This window comes from Bicyclus anynana, chromosome 11, assembly GCF_947172395.1.
Source record: "Bicyclus anynana chromosome 11, ilBicAnyn1.1, whole genome shotgun sequence".
Taxonomy (NCBI): Eukaryota; Metazoa; Arthropoda; class Insecta; order Lepidoptera; family Nymphalidae; genus Bicyclus; species Bicyclus anynana.
The window spans coordinates 3,004,560-3,016,968 of record NC_069093.1 but is presented as its reverse complement, the minus strand read 5'-3'; the positions used below and the strand labels follow the sequence as shown (position 1 = coordinate 3,016,968).

The window sequence follows — 12,409 nt, the reverse complement described above, 5'->3', positions numbered from 1 at the left end:
CGAGGCAGGTCCTATACAATAATTGGTCTGAGTTCACAACACATGGTCTATTCGAAAAACCGCACGCTTCGCTTGTGTCGTCCAAAGTCATAATTACCTTCATCGTTCCAACACAAGCTCTCCAGCTGCTGGTTGCACACGATGGTGTGTGTCGGCGTGGCGGTGGCGCGATCCCACAGTACCACGAGCCCCCGGTTGTAGCCGATGAGGATCCGGCTGGGGACCTTAGGGTGCTCGCACACTGCCTCCACCGCGCCGGGGTTCACTTTGAAGTCTTCGGGACAACTGGAATATGATACAACTTTGCGTTAACTTTATATTATAACTGGTTTATACAAGATCAGCCTCGTAGTTCACATTCCATTAATCCAGTGGGTATAATATGCAGCCTTTGTTACTAGTTGAATAAAAAAAAAATCAGTGATTGAATTATTGAGTGAGTGAGCGTCGCAGAGGGATATTTTTTTTGGATGACGTTTTATGAGAGAGGAGGAGTATGTTTGAATTTTAATTTTTTTATATACCATTACCACCACTCATTCAATTCTTCCTAAGCACACCAACCCGCAATGGAAACCATGGTGCATTATAAGTAGAGTGAGGCCTCCGTGGCGCAATGGTAAGCGCGCGGTAAATCGCTTGGCGGTACGTCTTTGTCGGTAGGGTGGTAACTAGCCACGGCCGTAACTTGTCCAGCCGGGGATTGAACCCAGGACCCCCGTTTAGTAAATCCACCGCGCATACCACTGCGCCACGGAGACCGTCAATAGTATTATTATATATCTATACTAATATTATAAAGAGGTAAAGTTTGTAAGTTTGTAAGTTTGTCACATTTTTTAAATGGGGTAATCTTCGGAACTACTGGTCCGATTTTAAAAATTCTTTCACCAGTAGAATGCTACATTATCGGGGAGTGCTATAGGCTATATTTTATATTGGTATCATATATATTAGCCGAGTTATCACAGTTTTTGTTATACAGGTCGGACCGAAAATCCTCTTAGGCAGACTTATTCGCATGCGCTGCCTTAACCATTGTGTAAAATTGAAATTAATGTATGGAGGCTTTATGTATCTTTAAAAGTTCTACAAAAAAGTCCGCGACACCATATACCTATCTTCTATACATTAGCAGATATAGTACCTTTTGTGTTTTAAAAATTATTAATTTTATATACTTAGGTTTGCGTCATTATTTATGCTACTTAACTTAAATCCTTATCAAAATAAATTATTTAATAATCACAAGGATGTTATGGAGATAAGATTTGCCCTTTATAGTATGTTAATTAGTTAAATAGTTTCGGAGATAATACAAAATTTCTAAAAGGCGGAATGCCGCTTATGTTTAAGCGCCATCCGCCAAATTAAGTTGAACCTTCCTCTATAGGTTTCTACGTATTTTATAGGGATCAGCATTTTTGGTTACTAAACTCTATGTAGGCGTTTTATCCATTTACCAATAGATGGCGTTGAGCAAAAACACCATATTTTTGTACGGCGCTAGGGAGATTTATGCTACATTATCGGGGAGTGCTATATATAGGCTATATTTTATATTGGTATCATATATATTAGCCGAGTTATCACAGTTTTTGTCATACAGGTCGGACCGAAAATCCTCTTAGGCAGACTTATTCGCATGCGCTGCCTTAACCATTGTGTAAAATTGAAATTAATATATGGAGACTTTATGTATCTTTAAAAGTTCTACAAAAAAGTCCGCGACACCATATATCTATCTTCTAAACAGGGTGATTCGGTCTTTAGTGCGGATATTTTTTTTCGTGGTTCTGTATCATTAATAGAATATAAATCTACAAACAGTTCGATACATTTTATGTAATTTTTTTTTTAATTTATGTCTCTAAAATAACAAAATAATGTACATATTATTACTAAACAAGATATATTCAGCTTAAAAGTGATCTGGTGACGTCCTTTAGGTATCAAACGAAAATAAAATAAACGCACAATAGGGTGACCCTAAAATTCTGTTCAAAAGTAAATAACTTTAGCTAACGATAATTTTGTTATTTTTGAGTTAAAAAAAAAAAGAAAAAATACGTGATCATTAAATTTTGTTTATGTACAAAATATAAAAATATCCGCACTAAAAAAATTTTCTTCCTGTATATTAGCTGATATATAGAAGAAAAAAGGCCTTTTGTGTTTTAAATATATATACCGTAAGTCAAGTCATAAGTATACGGTCATACCACCACTCTCGAAGGACTGGACCGATTTTGCTAAGGGTAGGAGTAAGATAGAGAAGTTACAGGGTAGGTTAGGGTACGGGTAGGGAAGCGTAGGGGTAGTGTAGGGGTAGGGTAGGTTTAGGGCCGGGTTTAGGGTAGTGGTAGGGTCGGGGTAGAGGTAGGGTAGTGGTAGGGTAGAGGTACGGGTAGGATAGGGAAGTGGCAGGGTAGGGGTAGGATAGGCGTGAGATAGGGGTACGGGTGGGATAGGGGTAGGAAAGGGATAGGGTACGGGGAGGGTACGGGTAGGATTGGGGTAGGGTATAGGTAAGGTAGGGGTAGGGTAGGGGTAGGGTTGGGGCAGTGGTAGGGTTGGGGTAGTGATAGGGTAGGGGTAGGGTAGGGGTAGGGTAGGTTAGGTTAGGGGATAGTAGTAAAATTGACATCGAATTTTACGCAGACGAAGTCGCGGGCGTCCGCTAGTAATATATATAAATATATATTTTAGCGTCAGGAAGCAAAAATCGACTTATTTTTATTATATACCATTAACAAAACCATGGTTGATTTTGTTAGTCCGGGCAGTCAGCCATGAATCTCGGCACACCGACCCGCAATGGAAACCATGGTGCAAACAGAATGACGACAATAATTCCCTTACTTTTGCATAACAACATCTTGATATATGACGTCCTCGTTGATTGTGAATGTATTGCAGTCGAGGGTGTAAATGTTCCCGCCCTCTGTGCCCAGCAGAAGGTTCTTGCCGGAGGATTCCACGCATAGCGCCGATATCTTCTTGTTCTTGCCTTCGAACACGTGTGTTTTGAGCTCTACAAGAGATTTCTCGTTGATCTCCCATAAATGTAGGCTGTTGTCGTCGCATAGTGATATTAACTGTCCGCTGCCTGCAATGAAAATAAAATAAAATGCCACCACTCAACACGAAATATCGATAACCACTCGACGTATAAATATAACATTTGGCAGGGAAGTAGTTAATAATTAGTCGACGTCCGCTAAGAACGGATTTTGCGAGAGGGCCAGATTAAGGAGGTCTTAGGACGGACGAAATCGCAGACGTCGCTAGTATATTATATAGTGTGTCTCTATCTACCATGTAGATACCATCCATCTGATAGAGGCAGATGGCAGAATATGAAATGAATTAATTTGATCGTCAAAATGTACAAAAAGCGAAGCCTCGGCAAATGCTCTCGGAGGTCTTCTTGCAAAGTAGATACCTACTTGGCAAATATATAAACATAGTCATGCTCTTTATATGTATAGTTTGCAGCGATCTAACCAAGCGTGGACACGCAAGGCTTGTATCAAGCTATGTTGTGTTCGTAGGTGTGTTACTACTCCATTTGATACGCGGACACGGTCTAATAACTTGAGGACTACTATATTTTTCGCATACGACAGTTTGTTTGTAATGATATAGGACATGTACAATTGTACTATGTATACATGTGGTATTATAGTACAGATTAGCGGACGCCAGCGACTTTGTCCGCATGGAAACCCCGTACAACGACTTTCTTTATTTTTCTTCATTCATCTAAATCAATCCATATTCGGCTTACTGCTGAGTTCAAGTCTTCTCTCAGAATGAGTGGGGTTAGGCTAATAGTCCACCACGCTGGCATAATACGGATTGGCAGACTTCACACACGCAGAGAATAAAAAAGTTCTCTGATATGCGGGTTCCTCACAACATTTTTCCTTCACCGTTTGAGACACGTGATATTTCATTTCTTAAAATGCACACAACTGAAAAGTTAGAGGTGCATGCCCCGGATCAAATTTATTCGTACACCCTCCAGAATCCCCCTACCCTAGACCGAATTCGATCGAATTCGGTCTAGGGTAGGGGGATTCTGGAGGGTGTACGAATTCGATCGAATTCGGTCTAGGGTATGCACCTCCAACTTTTCAGTTATGTGCATTTAAAAAAAAATATCTTTAAACGTGTCTCAAACGGTGAAGGACAAACATCGTGAGGAAACCTGCGTACCTGAGTATTTTCTTAAATCTCTGCGTATGTGAAGCCAATCCGCATTGGGCCAGCGTGGTGGACTATTTGGTCTAACCTCTCTCATTATGAGAGGAGACTCGCAGCAGTGAGCCGAACAAGGGTTGATAATGATGAATGATGAAGAATAAAGAAAGTCGTTGTTCGAGTTTGTTTTGAGTAATGTGCATTTTTAGAAATTAAATATCTTTACACATGTCTCAAACGGCGAAGGACAAACATCGTGAGGCAACCTGCACACCTAAGAATTTTCTTAACTCTCTGCGTGTGGGAAGTGTGCCAATCCGCATTGGGCCAGCGTGGTGGACTATTTGGTCTAACCCCTCTCATTCTGAGAGAAGACTCGAGCTTAGCAGTGACGAATATGGGTTGATAATGATGAAACATATACTTACCAGGTATAAACTGTATGTGTGTGACAGCCGAGTCGGGGTTGGTGTGTTGTCCGTACAGCTCGACGCCGGGCCGGCCGTACACTTTGAGGGCGCCTGTGGCTGTGCCGAGCGCGCACAGCCTCAGCAGCGGGTCCCAGGCGAGCGCGGACGCTCTGTGTGGAAAGCCGTGCTGCACTGTCTGTGGACAAGGAACAACCATTGTAGCGCCTTAAAAGACTAGTATCCAGGGCCGTAAAATAATTAAAAAAAAAGGGAAGTAGTAGTAGAGTTTGACTAACGAAAGTAGAGGCTAAAATCGCATAATTGTTTAAATGATTTTTTAATTTTCCGGGCGTTTCAGTCTCTACTTTCAGTAGCCAAATTTTTCTAAAACAGACAATCGTGTGCCACTCAACAATAGATAACTGTTCCGTCTAATATTTCGATACAAAAAAATATCTGACCTAATTTTGATATTTTATTTTCATTTTTACATTCTAACTTAAAAGCGTTGGGCTTTTAGCGTTTTCTGCTCTGTGATTTTAACCAACCTTCGAACCAAAAAAAATCGGTTGTCTGTATACCTAGTCGGTTTACTTACGATAGTTGAACGTGACGACGTCATTAGAAAATACTGATGGAATGGTTGCATTTTTCAAAAGAAAATGTTTGTTTTTCTAAAATACTGTTTAATAATAATATTCATAGACCAGAATATACTTTATTTCTTGTAAAAAAGTTGGTCACCATAGAGCGAGGGGACGACGCATGACGTCATTTTTTTCGAGTGTGCAGCCGGCTCCATCGAATTATAAGACGTTGTCACGTCAATAATACTCAGTACCTGGTTCCCAGAAAATCTCTACTTATCACTAGATCTTCTAATACTAAATTAGAGTTTCAACATTTTTGATGTCGTAAAAATCTAAATAGAGTATTTTACATCAAAAACGTTGAATCATTTAAACACAGTATTTAAAATTAGCAAGTAACTATTATTTGTGGCTAACTTGTAATTTTGTGTACAACAAAGGCGTGTAGAGTCACGATACAAATGTACAAAAATACCAGATGCTATGACCAAGCTAACTTGTGAGCGCTGTGCCTGCACCAGCACTTGAATTCAAATTAGGTGTAGCTATTGAGAAAACAGCTTTAGTTATGTATGAGACGTAGCATAATTAGCTTTTGTGTCATACGTTTTACTATTAGGATTGTAATATTCTAAAGTAGTAAAGTTGTGTTGGCTGAAAAACGTGCAGCTTCTAAGTAATTAACCATGATTAACTAAGTAATTATAATTTAGTGGATGCCAGCGGATTTGTCTGTAGATATTACCTAATAAAATCAAATAAATAGTTACTGACATGAAGTGTTTTGTTATATGAAGTTAGGACAGTGAAATATTTTATAGACTAGGTACTCGACGTGGCTATACGTAATACCAGCGGACGCCAGTAACTTCGTTCGCGTGGAATTCAGTTTTTCGCAAATCTTGCAATTATCATGGATTTTTTCGAGATAAAAGGTAGCCTATGTGTTTATACCGTGTATTATTTATATTCGTTTTAAATTTCAGCCAAATCTGTTAAGTAGTTGGGGCGTTAAAGAGTAAAAAACATCCATACGAACTTTTGCGTTTATAATGTTACTAGCGGACGCCCGCGACTTCGTCCACGTGAAACTCAATGTAAACTTTCAACTACCTCTACCCTACCCCTACCCTACGTCGAAATTTTTCCTGAATTTTCTTTGCTACAAACCTCACGGAGCCCGAGACTTTTCCAACGAATGCAAAACCGTGGAAATCTGTTCGTGCGTTTTGAAGTTATAGCGTCAGGAAGGAAAACCCGACTTATTATTATATAGTAGACTAGCGGACGTCCGCGACTAACTCGATGTAAACTTTCAACTACCTCTACCCTACCCCTACACTACGTCGAAATTTTTCCAGAATTTTCTTTGCTACAAACCTCACGGAGCCCGAGACTTTTCCAACGAATGCAAAACCGTGGAAATCTATTCGTGCGTTCTGAAGTTATAGCGTCAGGAAGGAAAACCCGACTTATTTTTATATAGTAGTAAGAGTAAGATAATAGGATCCCACGACTTTTACAACATTCGCGCCCGAGACTTGGCAACGTTATTTTGAATAGAATGTTTTTGATTGGATTTTACTTTCTGTAGTCAAAATTAAATGCTATAACTTTTAAACCGTGATAACAGTTTCATTAAATATAGATACGACACATCGCGATAGTACCCAGAGAAATGTGATTGCAATCAAATAAATACCGGTTTGGAGGGACGCCAATTTCAACTGTAAAGAAGTTTTGAATTAGATTGCATATTTACGACCCTAGTGCCGAATGCCGAAGAAAGTACCGAAATAATTGTTATCTCGATTTATTTTAAATGATAGGATTTCGAAAAATAATGTCAGACATCATATATTCACACAGTAAATAACAGGTTTTATTCAATCGCAATTTTGTTTTGCAGAAGTCTAAACTAGTCGACGTAGTTTCCCGCGTATTTTCCGTTCCCGAATAATTCGAGGATAAAATAATAATCTATAACACTCACAAATAACGTGGCTTTCTAGTAGTAAAAGAATTTTCTAAATCGGTTCAGTAGATCCAGAGATTACCCCCACAACAAACAAACTTTACCTCTATATATTTTTGCTATTTTCAGAGAAATAACATCAGGAGCTTCTCTGTTGATGATGACAATTTCTCAACTTTTCGTGAAATATGGCAATTTATTTTGCCATTTCAATTATCCTCATTCTAAGCTTCAGTGCATAATAATATAACCAGTACAGATTGGCACGTAGGTGTTAACTGTTAATACGAAACAGTGTCTAATATTAGACATGGTTTAATTCTGTTTCTAATTGATCATGAAACACGGCTAAAACTCACATGATATAAGGTCGGAGTATGCCCGACTAGTTTCGAACCCATACGAGGCCCTTAGCCATGAGCTGGTTCTTGGCATACTGCGACCTTATATCATTTGATAGTTTTAATATGAGGTATCATTTAAGGGGCGAATGAACAAATGCTACAAAATCTGCGCGCATAGTTTCTCTACTTTTGTAAATATGATATCAAAGGGATTAAAAACCAGATACGATTTACCTAGATGACTTATTTAAACTTCTATATATTTTCACTAGCCAATTTTAATGGCTACTAAATACAGACTGTGGCCTAGTATTTGTCATTAAAATTGGCTAAGTCAAATTGGTGCTGGGTCATACAGCATCAATTTGACTTTGACTTTAGATTTGGGAGCTGAGTCCTACAATGCATGCATGTTTATGATCATTACCGAAAACTAGGCCTAGCCATGCTCTCCTAGGTACGGGAGTTATACCACTGACTTCCCAACTTATGAATAATTGGAAGAAAGAGAACCCCTATCATCATCATCATCATTATCAGCCGATGGACGTCCACTGCTGGACATAGGCCTCTTCATGGATCTCCAAGCATAACGGTCTCGAGCCGCCAGTATCCAGTGGTTTCCTGCGATCCGCTTGATGTCCTCGGTCCACCTAGTGGGGGGTCGAACTACACTGCGCTTTCCGTTGCGGGGTCGCCATTCCAACACCTTGGGACCCCAAGGTAAGTATTTCATAATCCGACTAGAGCCGTGATAGCCCAGTGGATATGACCTCTGCCTCCGATTCCGGAGGGTGTGGGTTCGAATCCGGTCCGGGGCATGCACCTCCAACTTTTCAGTTGTGTGCATTATAAGAAATTAAATATCACGTGTCTCAATCGGTGAAGGAAAACATCGTGAGGAAACCTGTATATCAGAGAATTATCTTAATTCTCTGCGTGTGTGAAGTCTGCCAATCCGCATTGGGCCAGCCTGGTGGACTATTGGCCTAACCCCTCTCATTCTGAGAGGAGACTCGAGCTCAGCAGTGAGCCGAATATGGGTTGATGACGACGAATCCGACTCAAACCCAGGAAGCCGCGATCCGTAAACGAAGGCTCAACCCGACAACCTTATGTCAATCATTGGACCGACAAATGAGTAATATTGAGATCAATACAATAGGCCGGTACCGAGTTACATAAAACCGATGAAATATCATCTGCGTTAGGTATTGTTACCTACTTATTTGCGACACAGCTACTAGTACGTGGGAATTTTTCACACGCGAATCTATATTTTGCTCTGTTTTGATATTACGTTATTTAAAGCTACCGTCATACATTCCGCGAAACATGAATGGGCAGTGTATTATGTAAGCATACTGCCGTTAAAATTGCCGCGCATTGTTGTGGATTTTTGTACACTAATACTTAACTAAAACGGCAGTTAACTTCAAAATAGATAACGAATCTTGTCGTTGGATAAAATGGCGAATATCTTCAGCTACTTATTTTCTGACATATATGGACTGACGACATCAAGCGAGTCGCAGGGATTCGCAGGATGCAGGTGGTATCGTTATGTTCGGAAGTCCCTACAAAAGGCCTATGTCCTGCAGTGGACGTCCATCGACTGATATGATGATGATGATGATGACTTACTTTCCTATATTTTAGTAATGAACTCTTGACACAATAAATCCTGCTACTGCAGGCTAATTCACTGTCTTTGACGTATGCTAGTTGACACATACGAAATTGAGATTCTATGTGACAAATGTCATCCAGTGCTTACTGGTGGATATCATACAGAGAGTAGATGACATCTTGTCAATTGATTTGATGATTATTTTAATAGGTTGATAACAAAGATCAAAATAGTGAATAGGCTGGACGCCATTTATAGTTACTATAGAAACTGTAAAACGTCAAAAACTCAGCATGCGCATCAAGCTTAACGTGCATGTGTAAACACAAATGAATGTTAATGTGTTCTGTTATCACGGCTAACTCGCTCAAGTTTTAGCGATTGTCGGCAACGACTGTCGTAGGTAAATATTTGTCTTATCGTCAGTTTTATCTACACTCATTAACATATTTTCTATTTTAAGATTTTCTTCGGGTTGCTTTTACGAGATCCTACTTCTGCAGGGCAGCACACATAAGAAATGCTTACTTCTATATTCCTCATACGCATGGGTCTGGAAATCCCTTTTGAAGTTTGTAATTCCTGATTTTTACGAACATGACGGCCTCCGTGGTGTAGTGGTGTAGGTGCGCGATGGATTTACAAGACGGCGGTCCTGGGTTCGATTCCGGGCAGGGCCGATTGAAGTCTTCCTAATTGGTTCAGGTCTGTCAAGCCTAGCGATTTAGCGATTCGGTACGATGTCGTTTAAAAATCGAAAGGCGTGAAACCACGCATAATATAATCGCATAAACTATTGTCAAAATCCATCACGTATAACGGAATGTGAAGGCGTAATTGCCGTTAATCTCACAACAGAAACGTTTAAAAATGATACAAACATCAATTTTAGCACATTTGAAAGGTAGACTGCAAGTAGAAAAATGTATAGACATCAGGTTGCAATCATGCTTCATCATCATCATCATCATTAACAACCCATAGTTGGCTCACTCTTGAGTACGAGTCTCCTCTCAGAATGAAAGGGGATAGGCTAATGTCTACCACTAGCCCAATTAGGCAAACATGTATGCAGGTTTCCTCACGATGTTTTTCCTTCACCGTGTAAGACACGTGATATTTAATTTCTTAAAATGCCCGTAACTGAAAAAATCGAGGTACATGCCCGCCTTTCGAAAAGAAGGCAGAGGTCATATACCCTGGGCTATCACTGGTCTAAAAAAAATCATGCTTGATGCATAGTAATTATAGGGTCTAGGTTGAGACGCTTTGACTACCTACGTTGAATGTCTTGCTTTGAAGGTGCATATAAACAACGTCAACTTTAGCTTTTCTGGTGATATAAACCAGCGTTATAAATATATAATATTATATAACGCTGATGTTGCAAGGGTATTTTAAATCTTATTAAAATTTTCACAAAAATATCTAATCAAGACACTATTAGGTACTTATTAGATAGATAGATAACGTAATTTAATCTAATACAAATTAACCTTGTAAACAAACATTAATTAAAATTATACCAGGAGTACATAAAAATATAGGTGCAGTTCGACCTAATCATACGATAATAATTTAATAGGTTCAAGATTAAACAGTTGGTTGATAGCGTTCATGACCGCCTGGTACACGCGCACCGAAACCTCGCCACTAATGGACCGGTTTTGTCCCGTTATAATGGTCTACTATGGGATTAGCCGATTAGGTTGCTATTTTGAGCTAAGTTACAATGGGTAAAGGGTTATTTTGGTATCGGATTTGTATTACTGTACGTACATATGCGTAGTCAGGCTTTGACGACCTTTATAGCTTACTGTTGTGCTTCATGGATAGTTTAGTTGTATGATGTGGGATTTCTATAGTCATGTGAATTGCTTTGGTATGTTTGTATTGGTAGCCGTGATTATCTGTCGGGTAGAGACAATGTGGAGTATTTTAAATAGAAAAACATTTACAAAATCTGCGTACAACTTACAGTGTGTACAATATAGTGAATGGAAGATAATATTTTTGTAATTTTGACCTAATTGAATCAACCTTTTCTACAAGAGACACGGTTATCGTGACCAGGACTTTAGGAGAGCACGAAGCTTTTGCTAGAGGGCAAACCATAAGGTTCGATGATTTTAAGACATGCAGAATCTGTAGGTACGTAAAGCCGTTAGTTCTTCGCCTGATCTCTATCCGGTCCCCTGCGTGCCACATCTTCGGACTAGGAGGGTTGACTGAACAGAGAGTGCATCTTTCTCTGTACACACACTTGTGCTTTATAATATTTTTTATAGATGGTTCGTCTCCGCCGTGGTTTAAATTCCACTAGGTCATCTAACTAAGACACTAAGTCATCATAGATGAAAGTAGAGTGTGCGCTGGAGTTATACCCCCCGCACCAATTTGCCATCGCACTGCAAGACACCGGGTCGGTATCCATCCCTGTCATTGACATCCTTATTGATTTGATTCCTCGTTTCTTATTCGCATGGCTAGGGCAGCGATTCCCGAATTCTTTTCACTTCGGAACCCTTTTTGTTTCACCATTTTTCGGCGGAACCCCAGCTTAAGAAAGTAGTAAACTAAAGACGGATATACACTTACGTCTCGTGGCGTGTGGTAGAGCATATCGGTTTCCTACATGGTGCCTAAAATGGAATTCCGGAATGCAATATTTTAAAACAAGTTTATTGAAAATGAATAATAAATTACGTCAATTAATATTATCACAAGTGAAACGATTTACAATATGGAAATCTTGAATTTACGCGGTACACCTGAGAGCCTTTTACGGAACCTCAGGGTTCCAAGGATCACCTTTTGGGAACCGCTGGGCTAGGGTATGGAACTCTCTCCCGAAGTCAGTGTTTCCTAATTCTTGCAACCTGGGCAACTTTATGAAGAGAGTGAATAGACATCTTCTAGGCAAGCACGTTCCACTTTAGGCCACATCTACATTTACCATCAGGTGAGATCGTGGCCAAGCGCGAGCGAGAAAAATGTTGAGCCAATAGAATCTACGAATATTTCGTATTTAATATGTTGGTGATTCATTACAAAAATGTTACAATAAATCACCGCTCGCTACAACCACGATTGCAGCACAGCATTAAATTAGCGAGCACTTCATTATGGAATAATTAGATAATGCAAATAATGGCTCATTCATACACACCGGCGGTATGACACACCGCGGAATTTAATTATTTCGCGTCAATTAGAGCGGCAATGTCACTTGCATATTATTTAGCATCATTGTA

General features: G+C 39.6%; 1 protein-coding gene across 1 annotated transcript in view; it reads right to left on the bottom strand.

The window, feature by feature from the left end:
• The window catches only part of LOC112049893 (lethal(2) giant larvae protein), a 74,348-nt gene that overhangs the window by 28,817 nt on the left and 33,122 nt on the right, over window positions 1–12,409 (bottom strand). Inside the window, exons 3-5 of the mRNA XM_052884475.1 lie at window positions 4,635–4,812; window positions 2,863–3,109; window positions 98–285 (exon numbers count right to left, since the gene is read on the bottom strand). Of these exons, the coding sequence (XP_052740435.1) occupies window positions 98–285; window positions 2,863–3,109; window positions 4,635–4,812 (613 nt within the window). The remainder of the gene's footprint in view (window positions 1–97; window positions 286–2,862; window positions 3,110–4,634; window positions 4,813–12,409) is intronic.